Genomic DNA, 17,107 nt, shown 5'->3' with positions numbered 1-17,107 from the left:
GTAAAGCTCTTTCGGTTGTCGGACCAACTTGGTGGAATAAACTTCCTCTTGAGCTCAGGCAATGCCAAGAACATCTTAATTTTAGGAAAAAACTCAAAACATTTTTATTTTAATCAACTTGTACTGTATGCTGATCTGATGCTGCTGGTTTCTCTTTCTTTTTATTCTTCTCTCTCTATTCTTCTTTCTTTGCACAGAGATACTCTGTTTAGAGTCGATTCTAGCGCGTTACAAACCCATAAATAAATAAATGAGTAAGGTGATGCAGCGCAAATCGCTGCGTTGCCTTACTCTGTGCCCAGGAGGAGTTCCATGGGTGTTTTGCAGTGGGTTTTACCACACAACACCCATGGAATTTGGCGCTGCCCCAGGTTTTAAAAAGTGATATAAATCTGGGGAAGTGTCAAATATGCTTATTTCTCCTCGTTTTTTTCTTCTTTCCCTTCTGCAGGTCACAGAGAAAGAGGAAAACACCTCTTAGGATTGTTTTTGTGCAGGAAGGTGCCCCTACCTGCACAAAAACAATCCTGCCTGCTACGGAGCAATGGTGCAAGAGTGCCTACGTTGGCGCTAGGCTGCCAAAATGGCACCAGCTCAGGGAGAAAGGACAGGAATGCATTGTATTGCTTAAATACGATGCATTCTTGTCCTTTGGCTTTGGCGTAGGGCAGCAAGATGCCTTGCTGCACTGCCCTGTGCCAAAGTCCCATAAATAAGCCCCAAAGTAGGGACTATGGTTTAGCATTTGCGAAGTAAGATAGATATTACTTGTTATGTAAATAGTGGCAAGAATTTCTTGGTTTTGTGAGCATCAGGACTTTGATAAACCCAGTGTTAGCTACAATATTGTCCTTATAAGACAGCTGTTTATATACAGGATTTGGCAGGCGAGGTGGAATGAGAGTGGTGATTGTGATGTTAAAGCAGAAGTCTCCTTGTAGTTTTTGGAACAATTACTGTTCTGTAGTGGCAAACATCGGCCGTGACTTAAAGTTGAGGCTTATTCTTGAAAAAGTACTCTGGAAGCCAAACTAATTTCCAGTGAGGTTTATGATGTCGTGCTTTGTGAAACAGATGGCGAAGCACAATCAGACTATTAGACCATCTGTCTATATTCCGGGATGTCTATATACCATTGTTGTTGAAGTTAGTCATTGACTATTGAACCCTGTCTGGAACATTCTTGAGAACTGCACTTTGGTGTTGGCATCATTTTACTGTGTGTTCAACTACAAAATGGCAATGCTGTCATTTCACAGTCCCATTGCTGGGTTGTGTAGAGTTTGTGATATGTATAGTGGAGTCCAACATAATGTTACAACATTGGAAAGAACATTGCTATTACAATTGAATTTTTGGATCGGAGAGCAAACTTTCAGCCACAATGGAGTAGGCACCATATCCACCTTTTTCACCTCCACTATGTCTGCCCATCGGTTTTACCACTATATTGGCAAGATCAGCACCCACCATGCTCAACAGCACCACCACCACAGAATCTGCTGGATAATGATGATGGAGTCTGGATATTGCAGGACTAGCAATACATTCGTACTTTCTCGCCCACCCCTAATTGTTTATGTACTGAGCAAAAGAAAGGCCTCTCTGTTCTGTGTTTCCTCCTGTTAGTGCAAACTTGTGTCCCCCACTCTGTATCTGTACTTCAATCCCCAATATTTATTTCCTTTCATTTCCTTTCTATTTCTTTTTCTTTTACACTCTTTTTCTCCCTGTCATCACACCATCCTCTCTTAACATTTGCTCTTTCTGCCATTTCCCTTTCCGTGTGAATCTTTCTATTCCTTGTCTCCTCACATGTGTTTCTACCTTCTTATGTCCTACATTTCCTTTCCAATACCATTACATTTTATTTGAATGAGTGACGTATGCAGAAGACACACATATGAATAACTCTAAGAGGATGGAGGAAGTGAGCATGGATTTGAGACTAGGTCTGTCTTTTCCCTGCTCCTGATTGAGAAATGAACACGTTGAGTTGGGAAATATTAATAACCTTCCATGATTTTGGCAGCTGTATAGGATGAATCTGTTCTTTGTATCCTGAATCAAACAAGCTACCAAGCTGTTGGGGTAAGCTGGGGTGTACCCCAGCTTCTTTCCGAGGTACATTCCCATACCCCTCTCATTTGTACTGCAGCTGGTAATGTTTGGCGCTTGCTATCGCCATGTTATCCTTGTATTGGGTGGAGTGCAGGTGGTGAAATTTCCTGTTCAAATGCACCAAAAAGAGGTCCCCTGTATACAACTGATAGGAGGTAGGAAGATCAGTGGAACAAAATCAATTAGACAAAAGACGAGGCTTCCTACCTATATATATATTTGGTCGGGAGAATCTCGCACCATCTCGAAAAATGCTCACTAACAGTACAAGAGGAGCCAAGAAACAAAATCATCCATAATATCTAATCATAAATTGAAGAGACATACATTGAATTATTTTAATCTTGTTTTTTTGGATTTTATTTGTATTATTTATGTAAAAAAAGATTTTTTATATATATTTTATTTTCAGAAACATACATTTTCATATGTAACAAAATTGCACTGTTAAAGTCAAAGTCAAAGGCAAAGTCAATGTATGTTTCTTCAATATATGTCTAGATATTATGGCTGTATATATGAATGCTTTTGCTTCTTAGCTCCTCTAGGACTCTAAGTAAGCCTTTTTGAAATGGTGAGAGATTCCGCCGACCAAACATATATATATAGGTAGGAAGCCTCGTCTTTTGTCTAGGCGAAATGTCCTGTGTTGTGGCTTATGAGATGAGAAGGCTGCATACCCATTTAGAATGACCTTTAATTTTGTTTTCTCCTTACTGTCTGTAATTGCATTGTCCATTTTCTTAACTTCTCTCTTTATCTTATGTCTCTTGTCCTCATCAATTTCACAAAGATGCCTTAAAGGCTGCATAAACATTCTTGTGTTACCTTTTAAGTACCTTGTACCGTCTTCTTCAAATAGACCATACATCTTCATTTGTGGCCTAGAATCACTGATTTTATGCAGTCTAGGTATTTACAAAAAGGCTACTAGCAGGTGGAAGCCCATGTAAATCCACACTAAGAAAATAATTTACATATATTAATTTCATGTATAAATAATATTTTTCTAAATAAGAATGTAAAAGTTACCCACCCACACTAACATCACATGGTCAAAGGTTATATATTCAATTAATTTAAATACTTTTTAGATTTTTCAAAAATAAACTACAATTTTATTTTATTTGTTAAAATTCCAAGTGTAGAACTCATTTAATTAATGTAACATGAATTCCTATGACTTGTCAGTTTAAGTCACTGCCACTGTTTACTATGGGAGTGTATTGCAGAACCAGTGTTTGGTCATGTATGGTGCTTGACTTGGTCTGAGAATGGGCTGGAATACATTTAAGCCTTTTTTGACACCATTAAGTTTATCACAATGTTAGATGTATTTTTTGTGAATTGCAAAGGTCTGATTCTTTTGTGGATGTGTGTGCTGTATTAGCATCACACTTCCAAACTCCACTTTACCTTTCTTTTAACTCCACTCAGTTTTGAATAATTCCTTTTCATTTACCCAACAATGTCTCTGGTCCCTCTCATATTTTCTATAAAAAATCCGCCATGCCAAAGACCTCTGCACAGAAAAGGTTGGGGAGGCAGAGGTGGAGACCTAATGCTGTAGGTTTGAGCACTGCAGTTTCTTGTAATTATGCAGGTCTACTGGGCTACTACTTTACGTTTCACAAAAGGCAGTTTGTAAATGAGGTCATTGATTTGATGGGATCAAGTGACCATGACCATCTTCAGTGGGTGCCTTCAGCTTTGTTTCACCACCATCCCTAATCCCTTCTATAGGACAAATATTATTAGTGGTGGAATACATTTAAACCAGAGTAACCCAACATCTGCATCACGTTGTTAAGTGATGGGAATGATTACGGAGAAGTCCTGCAATTGTGCGGGTACCTCTGTACCAAACATGATGGTTTCAGTGGCATTCTGGTTGTTGTTGTGCCAGGAGGAAATACAGCCCAATTTCACTAACAAATGTGAAAAAATAAAAATAAATAGAGCCTGTGCTGCAGCTTGCAGCAGTTACTCAAAACCAATTGCTTACAGGAAGTAAATGTGTTTACAGCAAGGAAATCTTCCACTTCCACCAGACCTCGGATTGGGACATAAGTTCAAAAAACAACCCTGATAAAATGTGTAAGACCAGCCCCATCTTGCCCCAAAAGGTGATTTCGCTCTCTGGAGGAGAGGTGTTTGGGAATCAAAGCAAAATCGAAACAAACGAACTCTTTGGTCACATAAAAGAATGATTCAAGTAGGTTTTGTATACCATATATCTATTACAATATTTATGAATACATGGGTTGAATACGTCAAGCGCGGTTATGTTGTATTTGTTTACGTACTGATCGAAAAGGACATTGTGTTGAGGACACATTCCCATGTCTTGTCGTATTTGATCCATTTCAGTCTGAATGTCTCTCCCGTATATCAAGGCAGTTCCGGATGAGGGCGGGAACAGTCCAGTCAAGATCGACCTGCAATCATAAAGAAGATGCCGGTATTGTACCTAGTGATGCAACAAATGATATGGCTCTAAGTGGGAACATTTCAAAGCTGCAATATTAATGAGGAAAACAATCCATTGTGATATCAAATGTAAACTACTGTACTACCTTTTCAGATGAACTATATTATGTTAAATTTAGTAAGTGTTTTTGCTCACAGAGGCGAAGAGAGGGTGTCCGGACAAACACCACACAGGAGGTACACCTCAGCCAGACATTAGTGTTGTTATCTGTACTTGTGCCAGAGCACCTTACACAATTCATTTAAAAGATTCTTTTAGGAAGTTGGTACCATATGTTCCAGAAATTCTTTCTATGTTTGTGTACTCCTTTTGAAAATGTCTGATATTTCGAACTATAAACAGAAGAAATTGACCTTTGCTGCAAGCCACAAAGAGAAAACCAAATCTAAGGAAGCACACGAACAATAACAGAAACTATAATGAATATTTAGAAGGTAAACACAAAACCTCGAACCTTGAAACGACTCCCTGCCCAGCTACTTGCGCTTAATTTGTGCTGGTGGTTGCAGATGGCGGGCTCTGGCACTCAATGGCAGGATGAGCAGTGCAGGACATGAGCCGGATCCAGCCGGATCCTCAGCCTGCAAGTTATTACTGAGCTGAATCCAGGGCCTGGGTCTGCCTCCGTGAAATATGCGTACTCTGTGTTGCTGTAATTTGCCTGCACATGCACCAGTGCTGCATATTGTCTCCTATTCGTTCAGATCACAACCCAGCGAAGGTGAGGAAGGTTTCTTCTTTTCAAATCAAGCAAGACACAGAACAAAGCCATCACTTAAAGGGCCATGAGTCATCCTGTTGTTCGAGGGTCCTCCTGGGTAGAAGCTATCTGGAGCCTAACAGCTAGATGCCAGTGGTATGCAGTATAAATACAAAGGCACACATTATTTTATCAACTGACAAGTTACTATGATACGGAACCAGATTTTTGATGGTTCAACTCTTGTACTAAGAAACATGCATGCACTGTAAAAATGTCAGCTTTATGTGTCTGTATGAGAAATTACAATACTAACGATTTATATAGCAACAGAATTTTTTTTATTTGATATTTTATAGTGCTACGGACCTCAATGTAGGGAGTCAGAGTGCTTAACATCACACACACATGTTTTACATGGAATCATACACGTGTGTAAATTATTATACAGTAAATATTGGAAAACACAATGAGGGTTACAAGCTATAGGAGTCGCATATTATCCATATTGGTAGGCTTTTTACATTATGAGTGCTTGGTCTGGAGAAAGACATAGGGCTTGATTCACAAAGGGCCTCTGGACTCATAGCGGAGGCCTCGTGGTCGTGGTGTAGTCTCCACGCTTGGGGTGTAACTCTATAATGAGAATCCTCATTGCGGAGATTCTGCCCCTACTGTGGGGCCTCCACCACAAGTGCGGAGGCCCTTTGTGCATCAGGTCCATGTCAGGAGTTAAAGCATAATGCAGTGAGTAGTTCAGGATGTCTGTACTAATAAGATAAGAACCCTTTTGAGCAACCTTGGAGACATGAAATATTGTGAAAAAAAGCACAACAAGTTTCTAAACCTAATTCTTGCACTTTGAATGCAGCTCCTTGATGCCAGGTCATAGCTCATTGTGCATTCGTAGAAAGACAGTAACTTATGAACTGCAAACAAAAAAATGATCTTTGTGACAAAAGCAGAAACCAACTGAGACATCTGAGTAAAACCCAAAGCTGTGATCTGCATGTTACACAATGTGCTTTGCAGCAGCCGCATTGAACCTTTATGCTTCTTTATGTTGAAGCAAACTGACTAGACAAAACACAGATCGCTCCAGCAAGTGCTTTAGCCACCAGAGATACCTTACCATATGATTATACCATGAAATTCCTGAGCACGTAATGGGTGCCTCAACCCTAAAAGATTTTTTTTGTGTCCAATGAAGTATTCCAGAACAGATGTAGGACACATTGTCCTTGTTGCCAGTTTCTTTGCGGTAGAGCTTTTAAATAATAAATGTCTGAGTTAACTATTGGGCGTTGCTTTTCATGATTCATTACTTTGTGACTCCACCCCCTTGGTTCTGCCACTCCTTCACCCCCAATTTGTGGAACTCTAAAGTACAGTTTTCCATTTCCAGCACTGGGAATGTGACATATTTTTCATCATCAGACCCTAGCTCATTGGAAGAGACAGAAAGGCAGTAAAGGGATATGGAAGAACAAAGAGAAAGATAGATAACCATGATAAAGGGACAGACAACAAGAAGTGAAAAAGGACCTGCAAGAGTGAGAAAAGAGATAGTGTAGGGTGGTAGATATAAGAGGCATATGTTGGATGGAATCAAGATTAGGCAGGCCTGGTATTGGGCACACCCAGCATTCAGCAGTTCCTGCAGCGGGCTCCTTAGAAAACCTTTGGGTCTCTGCAGGTGCTTTTTCTTTAGACGATGAGTTTATCATAGGTGCCAGTGACGGACTCACTATTGAAAGAGTGAACGTCTCCATGACATGGACCATTTAATCGGGTACATAGCAAAACATGCACTTTACAACCGTTGGACAGGAAGGCGCAGTATGAAGTGCTGTTCAGAAGTGATCATAATTATGCAATTGAAGGATAGGTGCACATGAAAAGAGACAAGTAGATGATTCCTAAGAAAAGAATTAGAAGTAGAAAAATGCCCAGGCAAACCTGTCACCAAGGTTTTTGTTGTGGTCTAAAAGCAGCCAGAGAAAACGTCTCTCATTTATAAACCAACAATGTCAAAAAGTCTTCTTGTGGCCTTTGACTGCAGCTCCGTTGCATTTGAGGGAGCTGTACCAACAGAGCCACTTTCATATCGGCCCCTGATTTATGGGTGAATCTTCAAAGTGTCATGTATCAGCAGCGGACCGTGCAGGTGAGAGCGGAGGGGCCCGATGGGGGAGGATTGTTGCAACAGTGACCCCGAGGGAAAAATAATTATTTATTTAATTTCCCCTTAGCGGTCATCTGTCGAATCCCCCCAAACCGGCCCCGCCACCCCTCCTGCTCTTACCTGCATGGGCTGCACCGGCAGGTCATTCTGTATGTTCACATAGCTACCTCATTTATTTGGGGAAACAATTTTAAAGACAACCTTTTCCATCTCAGATTCACACACACCTCAACTTTAAAACCTCGAATCTGGTGGCTCTTATGGGACATTTTAATACAGAATTAATTTTAAACAAGGTATTAACCTAGCAACGACTAGTGTGCTGATTATTCCTGCGATGCAAAGACTGTGGAGATTTGATTACCCATCAGACCGCTTTCCTAAAGACAACATTGTCCCAACTCATCCACAGCCACACTTTGAACCAGATGCCCAGAGTTTTTCCATTCTTTTACTCCTTGGCCCTTGGATTTGTGAGCATGTGATTCCTCAATCTGCCTCAGGGTAACAAAGAGGTGGCACATAGAACACTGGGGCAAAGAACCGGCCAGGAGATCCCATCGCCTACCAGATTATGGAAGGTAGAAAGGTGCAGAGCAGGTGTTCCATGGGAGGTGGGTGGCTCGTTGAGGGACATTTTCAAAGCCGTGGTGAGAATTTAGGTAGACTGCAATTTACAAGTTTGTTCGCTGAAAGTTTCTTTACTGCTTTAAATCTAAGGACTACATTGATTGCTATACAGTACCTTCCTTTAGCATTTTAAAATACCCGCAAATCTAGAAACGATTGCATTTAACCCATAGTGCTCCTCTTCCTATCTTGGTGCCCCAGGTCCACTGCTTCAAGGGTCGGGGTTTAATGTGGTTTGCAGAGATTCATCAGCTCTGATAGGGAAAAGCCGACATCCACCTTTGGCATATTGCCTTGTTGTGTGCGCTCGCTCCGTAAGTCATAAACGTTCTGGTGGAAAGGAATTGTACTTTGACACTGAAGATACCCTGCTCACACAGACAAAAGCAGTGAGGTGCTTCAAAATCAAACAAAATATAACAACCGATGTGGCTTGCAGAAAAGGTTTCTTTGCACATAAGACTTCAACAGCATGGGGATGAGTCAGGTCGCCAAAAATCTGGCAAATTAGAGAAAATCGGTTAGAGTTATCTGGTCAGTAATCTGAGGCAATCTACAAAACAGCAGGGGATATATTTACAATGAAATGGCACAGTGCGATGCCGCAAGCAAATCTGCTGCACCGAGCTGCATCATTTAAAAAAATGCAGAGATGCACCGTATTAACAAAAATATGGTGCATCCCTCTACTCACCCCTGAGCCGGAGCTAAAAAAGCTGCCTAGCACCTACACAGGCATCCTTGCACCATGGTGCAAGGGTGCCTGCATTGCAGGGATGATGTTTAGGTGCAGGAAGGGATATATTACTGCACATGAATAACCATTAATTGCAATTTGCTCCTTTAATGTGTGCAGCATTCTGCAGCACACATAAAAAGAACAAAAAGTCAGAGAAATAAAAGTATTTATCCTCGCTGCACCACTCTAACGCCTCCTATTTGAAGGCGTTTGTTTTTGGTGCTGCCTCAGATTTACACATCCTTGTAAATCTGCGGCAGAGTCAAAAAGCAATGGGTGGTGCGTGGCTGTGCCCACAGCAAAACCAATTGCACGCCCCTTTGACGCAGAAAACTGAGGGAAATGGTACGTTATTTACAATGATGTGTTAAGCCACACAAAGTGGCTTAGCGCCACATTGCAAATATGGACCAGGGCATTGCACTACCAGAGCATCATAAAAAACGACGGGCCCGATTCACAGAACTAACTTAAGACAAAATCCTAAACTTACTACTATTTTGGTATTCACAGAAGGCACTTACTTGTTTTGGTATTCACAGAAGGCACTTACTCATTTCGGTATTCACAGAAGTTAGGGACTCCTAAATGCCTTCTGTGAATACCGAAAGTCTTAAAGTTAGGATTTTTCTCAGTTTAGGAGTAGTACAGTTAGGACTCCTAACTTTACGACTCCTAAATGCCTTCTGTGAATACTGAAAGTCTTAAAGTTAGGATTTTTCTCAGTTTAGGAGTAGTAAAGTTAGGACTCCTAACTTTAGGACTCCTAAATGCCTTCTGTCAATACCGAAAGTCTTAAAGATAGGATTTTTCTCAGTTTTGGAGTCCTAAAGTTAGGATTCCTATTTTCAGTGAATACCGAAATGAGTAAGTGCCTTCTGTGAATACCAAAATGAGTAAGTGCCTTCTGTGAATACCAAAATGGTAGTAAGTTTAGGATTTTGTCTTAAATTAGTTCTGTGAATCGGGCCCGATGCTCTTGTGGTGCAATGCCCCTGTAAATATGCCCTCAGGTTGTTTTATAGACTCCTCAAACACTTCCAATGTCCTATTATTCCTTTACATTTACCTCACGCCCTTCACTTCCATTTTTATCATATCATGAGTGGTCATAATAGGAAAACCAACAGAAGAGTAGAGTACACATGTACCAAAAAACTCAATGATTAGAATCATGAATACTTATAATTTATCCCTTTTATTATGCTGCTAAAGTACATTCACTTCCATACAGGCTCTTTTAAAATCACAGGTCTCAAAACATGCCCGAGACCATTATTTTCAAAATGTATAAGGCTGCCAAGTGATTTTCCTGTAGAAACATTGGGGCATAGATACCAAATTATCATGCTGCACAGCAAGCCACTTTGCTGCGCTGTCTGAAAGGGAAAGGCCAGGAATGTGGCATATTTAACATTATATGGTGCATTTCTGTCATTTACCAGTGCTGGCACGCAAACTGCACTCTAGAGCCAATGCAGGCACCCTTGCACCATGGTGCAAGGGTGCAGGAAGTATTGGTTTTGTGCAGGAAGGTACAACTTCCAGCACAAAAAACAGTCCCCTGAGGCATTTTCCTGTTTCTATATGTAATGCAAAATGCAGTACAAATAGAAAGAGGAAGTAACAAGGAGAAATTAAGATATTTCTCCTCGTTATGCCTCACCTGGGGAGCCGTAGCATTTTGATGCATTTCCAGGTTTACCACTGATGGTAAATCTTGTAATGCGCCAAAATCCATGAGTAGGTGCTTGCTAACACCCACGGTCCACCCATGGAAGGTGTCCCTGGGACAGAGTAACCCAACGTAGCAGTTTGTACTGGTTTGCTCTAGATTTATCAAGCCATGCAGGTTACACAAGGTGGTCTTGTGTGACTTGATAAATCTACCTTAAGACTTGCCTTGCTCTTGTGCCCCACTGTGTGGCACAAGAGGGATGCAAATCTTTAATAAATATTCCCCATGGTATCCTACAATAGTGGAGCGAAAGTGAAATTGTAAATTAGGTAGAAAACAAAATATATATTACTTCATCTCTAAGTGCAACTCGAACAGTGTATTTTACCAACAATGCTGCCTTTTCCTCACCACCAATATCATGTTTCCCGATCTAAATTCAGGAAATGATGCCATTCTGATGGAGCACAAACTCAGACAAACAGTTTTGGACAAATGGACTAACAGTTGAAACAATGGTTAACAAGTCACCAGAAATCCTCAGCTAATCCTGTGTCCTTACCAATTTACCATTGGTGTGATTGCTATCTACACCACAGGAACCCAAACACATTCTCTCTTTTTTGTCTCAGACCACCATGAAAAAACTATTTGTTGCTAGATTTTACTGTGATCACAATGTCAACTTCAGTGGATCACTACTACTTATGTACTTGATAATTTTTACTAATTTCCTACTACATGTTGTGTGAGAAATGTGGTTGTTGGCTCGTGTAGTGTGAGCCCTTCGCAAGCAACAGCCACGATCTATGTCAGGGTGAACCACGATGAGTGTCTAAATTATCCTGTGGTTAAAACCTCTAGTTGTTTGGGACAAACTAATTCAGGCTGAACGTATTGGAAATGTGTAAAGTATTTATGCAGCATTTACACAGTAATAAAGGAAAAACAGAACACAAGAAAATTATTACAGCACTTTAGAAAAATAGGGTAAAATGTAATAAATTATTTGACACCAAAACAAAAATTTCAAATTCAATCAGTATAATCGGAGCATCGCTGGCAGTTGCTGTAGCGCAAGAATCGGGATCACCGGAGCTTTGTCTTGGCAGTCAGCGGGGGCTGCAAGATCTTGGCGCGAACTGGCCTGTCTGTCTCATGAAGAGCCCACAGCATCAGGATAGGCTCAGCTGATCCCAGCCAATATCCAAGGACCTCAGGAGGCACCTCTTGGGGATCAAGAACTCACTCCATCAGAGACCAGCAGGATTCAGATGGGTCCAGTTGCAGGTCAAGGCCAGTCAAATGCAGCAAGTCAGCTCAACAGTTGCAGGGATATCTATGGAGCTTGTTATGTATGTGTAGCTCAGAACAGAAGGCTAATCAGCTGACCCTTGGAGCCACTCATCCTGGGATGAAGGAAGCAGGTCCAGTCTTACTTCTCAGCAAACAGAGCAGGCCTCAAGCCCAGGGCAGCAAGGTATCCTTCTTCTGAAGTATCAGCACGTCCAGGAGTGTACTGAAGAGTAGGTCTGAGGGTCCTCTTTTTATGTATGGTGCCCACTTTGAAGTGGAGGAGCTTCTGGAATTTTCCCCTGCAGAGGTGTCTGGAATTTCCTGCCTCCCTTCCCTGTTCCCAGTCTGTCTGCGGGCACTATAGGCTAGTGTGAAGTACTTTGTATATCAGCTGCGCCAGTGCGTTTGAAGCACAATTGTGGTAGGTGACAGCTTCACTTCACATTAAGCCAGGATGGCCCATCCTGGCAAAACCCAGACACTCGACTGTTATACTATCTTGGAGGTATACAAAAAAGCCAACTGTTAGAACTGGGGGTCTCTAGTTGGTTGATGTAGGTACCTTGGTCCAAATAGGGACCATTGTTTCTAGTCAGGGAAAGGAGGGACACCCTCTTAGATAACCCCTGCTCACCCCCGGTAGCTTGGCACGAGCAGCCAGGTTAATCTCCAAGGCAATGTGTAAAGTATTTTCAACCACACTCCCAGTAACACAGTGATAACACCACAAATGGACAACACACTGTTTTTTATAAAAATAGCGGTAGCTGTATCAAAAGTAATACGATGAGACCAAACAATAGGAATCCAACATATGCGTATTCGTAATCTTTCACTTTGCCGGTTATTAGGCCAGCAATCACTTATAGGTTTTTGTGGTATTAATGAGAAGTTCACAATGATCTAATGCAGTCCTAATGCAATGCTATGCAGTTCGTAATGCAGTTCGTAATGTAGTAATAACCCAGTCCTTAATGCACTTACTAATGCAGTTCGTAATGTAAGAATAATGTGATTGGTAATGCAAGAATCAGGCAGTTCGTAATGCAAGGAAAAATGCGATTCGTAATGCAAGAATCAGGCAGTTCGTAAAGCAAGGAATAATGTGATTCGTAATGCAAGAATCACGCAGTTCGTATTGCAAAGAATAATGAGATTCGTAATGCAATAATCAGGCAGTTTGTAATGCAAGGAGTAATGCTGTATGCCAATCTGCCCGGTCAACTTGGGCCCCCACTAGGCCCCAACTCCAGAGACAAGAGGTACGGGCCACTCAGGGACTCAGCGCATCTAACACAGTGCAGCGGGAGAGAGCTTGGAGCACTCCTGTACTCCTCCTGCATGCCTCCCGAGGCCACACACGCTTGCAGCTCCCGACCGGAGTCCAAGCCTTACCTGGGGTGGCGCTGCCTCGCTCTCTCTCTCTCCCCGCTCGTTGGACGTCCTGCTGGGCGGCCCGATGATGTTGCAGCTTCGTTGTTAGGTGACGCTGTAGCCGGATGGTTTACGGCGCTGCCTTCTCCTTTGTTGACGATCTTGGGCAGATTCCTCTGGGTGAAAAACGATCACGATCCCTTTCACCTTGCAGCTTTCTTAGCTTCAAGAAATCCTTTAGCACGATGATGGCTCAGGCCACAAACAGCAATACAGCAGCGTGGATGATGGTTCACACTGTGGGGGCAATGCGATCACGGGGCCCCTCGTAAACAGTACCACGGACCACACGGCAGTTTTCCAGAAATCCCGTAGCATGTTGCGGCTCGGGCCGGCGGCGGTGATCCTTATTCACACCCTCAGTTACGATGATGGCTCGGGCCACAAACAGCAGTACAGCAGCGTGGACGATGTTTCACGCTGCGGGGCAATGCGATCACGGGGCACATCGTAAACAGTACCACGGACCACAGGGCAATCTTCCAGAAATCCTGTAGCATGTTGCGGCTCAGGCAGGCGGCCGTGATTCTTACTCACAGCCTCCGTTACGATGATGGCTCGGGCTACAAACAGCAATACAGCAGTGTGGATGATGTTTCATGCTGTGCGGGTAATGCGATCAAGGGGCACCCCGTAAACAGTACCACGGACCACACGGCAGTCTCAGGCGTGCAAAATCACCATGCACCAAGTGTCGCTGAGACACGGTTGGAAACTTTTATGTTCCTGAATCCACAACAGGGGACCAGCTCTCCTCAGGCCCTTGGAGACACGCTACTCCAGGACACAGCACACAGCAAAGTCCTCACAAGCAGGGAGACACAGCACACAGCAAAGTCCCTTATCCTCTCCTTAGTCAAACCAGTAAACTGCAGGCCAGCCCCAGAACACACAGCAAGGGCAGTCCTTCTCTTCAGTCTCTTCAGCTGTTCTTTTTTGGCAGAGGTTCCTCTTGATCACAAAGTAGGTTTAATCCTTTTTCAGTCTGGATTTCAGTCTTGAGTTCAGGGGTTTCTGCTCTCACATTTATACCACTAAATGCCTTTGAAGTCTTTGTGTTCAGGGGGCTCTGAGCCCAATCCAAACCAGACCTGGGTGTCTTCCTGCCAGTGCACACCCTCTTCCTTTGATAGTCAGGGCCTGGGGCCCAGACGCTCTGTAGGAGGTGGAGCCATCCTTCTGTGGCAGCAACTCAGCCCTCTTCACATCCAGGGGGCTACTCCTCCCCCCACATCAAACGCAGGCCAGCCTGTTGCTGTCTCACCTACCCCTCCCTGGGGTCAGGACACTTCCCAGACCCTGTCATATCCAAACACAGATGGTTAATACACAAACAGGCAGAGGCACACAGGATGGTTTAAGGAAAGAAACCAGCCACTTTTAAAAATGTGTTTTTTAAGCACACAATTTAAAAACCATTTTCACAAAAAGATGTGTTATTAAATTCTGAATTCAGGCACACTAAACTCCATCCCTCCATCTGATGCCTATAGGAAGATATGCTGGAAACATGGGACACAGCATTCCCCATTCTGTCCTATGGGCAAGATGCCCTTGCAACAGTGAAAAACGAATTTGGCAGTATTTCACTGCCAGGACATGGTACACACCTCAGTACATGTCCTACCTTTCACATACACTGCACCCTACCCAGGGGGCTACCTTAGGCCTACTATAGGGGTGTCTGATGTGCATAAAAAGGGAAGGTAAGGCCTGGCAAGTGGGTGCACTTGTCAGGACAACAAGGCAGTTAACAAACTGCGTGCAGGCACTGCAGTGACAGGCCTGAGATCTCTTTTTAGGGCTACTTGTGTGGGTGGCACAATTAGTGCTTCAGGCCCACTAGTAGCATTCGCATTACCAGCCCTGGCACACATGGTGCACTCTACTAGGGACTTTACTAGTAAGACAAACATACCAATTATGGACAACTAATTACCATAACACTTTATACAGGGAGCACTTGCGCTTTGACACTGATCAGCAGTGGCAAAGTGCCCAAAGCATTCAGCAAAACAAAATCCATCACTGCATCAAAAATAGAGGAGGTAGAGGCAAAAAGTCAGGGGTAACCACGCCAAGAAATGCCAGGTCTAACACGTGTCCCCTCCAGCTGAAAAGTGGGGAGAACTACCCACCCTCATGGGAGTTCTCATCACTAAGGCGGAAAAATCTGGACAGACCATCAGCATTGGCGTGTTCTGTTCCAGGGCGGTGTTCCACTGTTAAGTGCATTCCCTGAAGGGAGATGGACCACATCAACAGTTTTGGGTTCTCACCCCTCATCTGCATCAACCATCTGAGGCGCCTGTGGTCTGTCTGAACCAGGAAGTGAGTCCCAAACAAGTAGGGCCTCAGCTTCTTCAGCGCCCAGACCACAGCAAAAGCTTCCCTTTCAATTGCACTCCACCTCTGTTCCCTGGGAAGTAGCCTCTGGCTAATGAAAGCTACGGGTTGGTCCAAGCCCCCATCGTTCAATTGTGAGAGTACTGCTCCCACACCATGCTCTGAAACATCTGTCTGCACCACAAATTCTTTGGAGAAATCAGTTGCCTTGAGCACGGGCACATGGCAGTTATCAGGGCATCAAAAGCGGTCTGGCAGGCATCACTCCAGATCACCTTCTTGGGCTGTTTCTTTGAAGTGAGTTTTGTCAAGGGGACAACAGTGGTGCCATTCCCCTTCACAAACCATCTGTAATACCCCTTGAGTCCTAAAAAGGCTCTCACCTCTGTCTGGGTCTTGAGGGGTTCCCAAGCCAGAATGGTATAAATTTTTGCCTGTAGGGGCGCCACCTGGCCGCTCCCTACCTGGTGTCCTAAGTACACCACAGAACCCTGCCCTATCTGGCATTTACTTGCCACAATAGTGAGGCCTGCCCTCTGCAGGGCCTTCAACACTTCACAGAGGTGTTGCAAATGTTCCTCCCAACTGGAGCTGAACACAGCAATGTCATCCAGGTAGGCGGCACTGAATTCCTCCAGCCCACACAGCACCTGGTTAACCAATCTCTGGAAGGTGGCAGGGGCGTTCTTCAACCCAAAGGGCATAACACTGAATTGATAGTGCCCCTCTGGAGTTGAGAATGCTGACCTTTCTTTGGCCCCCTCGGTCAAGGCAATCTGCCAATACCCAGACGTCAAGTCAAATGTACTGATGTACCGCGCAGCTCCCAGCCAATCCACAAGCTAATCAGCTCTGGGGATGGGGTGAGCATCAGTCTTGGTGACGCATTGAGCCCACGGTAATCCACACAGAACCAGAGTTCTAGGGTGGCACCAGGTGCAGCAGCTTTTGGCACAAGGGCCACTGGGCTAGCCCAGGGGCTGCTGGATGGCTCAATTACCCCTAGCTCCAGCATCTTGGAAACCTCCTCCTTGATGTTGGCCCTGACCTTATCAGCTACTCTGTAAAAAGTTTGTTTTACAGGCAGGCTGTCTACAGTGTCCACATCATGGACGCACCAATGGGTGACTCCTGGGGTCAGGAAGAATAGGGAGGAGGCGAACTGACCCAAAACCTGGCGACAGTCCCTCTGCTGTACTGGGGTTAGGGTAGGCGAGAGGTTCACCCCATCCACTGACCCATCCTCCTCTCTGGCTGGCAGGAGGTCAGGAAGAGGTTCACTCTCCTCTTCCGCCCCATTATCTGTTGCCAAGAGCATGGTCACATCAGACCTCTCAAAGTGGGGTTTGAGGCGGTTCACATGGAGAATCCTCAGAGGGTTCCTAGGAGACTGTAAGTCAACCAGGTAGGTCACTTCGCTCCTGCGCTCCACCACCTCATATGGCCCAGTCCACTTATCCTGGAGAACGCAGGACTCCACTGGTGCC

At 43.9% G+C, this 17,107-nt stretch overlaps 1 protein-coding gene across 4 annotated transcripts in view; it reads right to left on the bottom strand.

Annotated features, from left to right (window-relative positions):
- Window positions 1-17,107, bottom strand: part of LOC146861982 (phospholipid-transporting ATPase ABCA1-like) — a 3,104,259-nt gene that overhangs the window by 1,463,285 nt on the left and 1,623,867 nt on the right. For all 4 annotated transcript variants that reach the window (XM_085641135.1, XM_085641137.1, XM_085641136.1 and 1 more), the window contains exon 20: window positions 4,428-4,559. In XM_085641135.1, coding sequence (XP_085497261.1) covers window positions 4,428-4,559 — 132 coding nt within the window. The remainder of the gene's footprint in view (window positions 1-4,427; window positions 4,560-17,107) is intronic.

This window comes from Triturus cristatus, chromosome 2_2, assembly GCF_964204655.1.
Source record: "Triturus cristatus chromosome 2_2, aTriCri1.1, whole genome shotgun sequence".
Taxonomy (NCBI): domain Eukaryota; kingdom Metazoa; phylum Chordata; class Amphibia; order Caudata; family Salamandridae; genus Triturus; species Triturus cristatus.
This window is presented reverse-complemented; position numbering and strand designations above follow the sequence as displayed.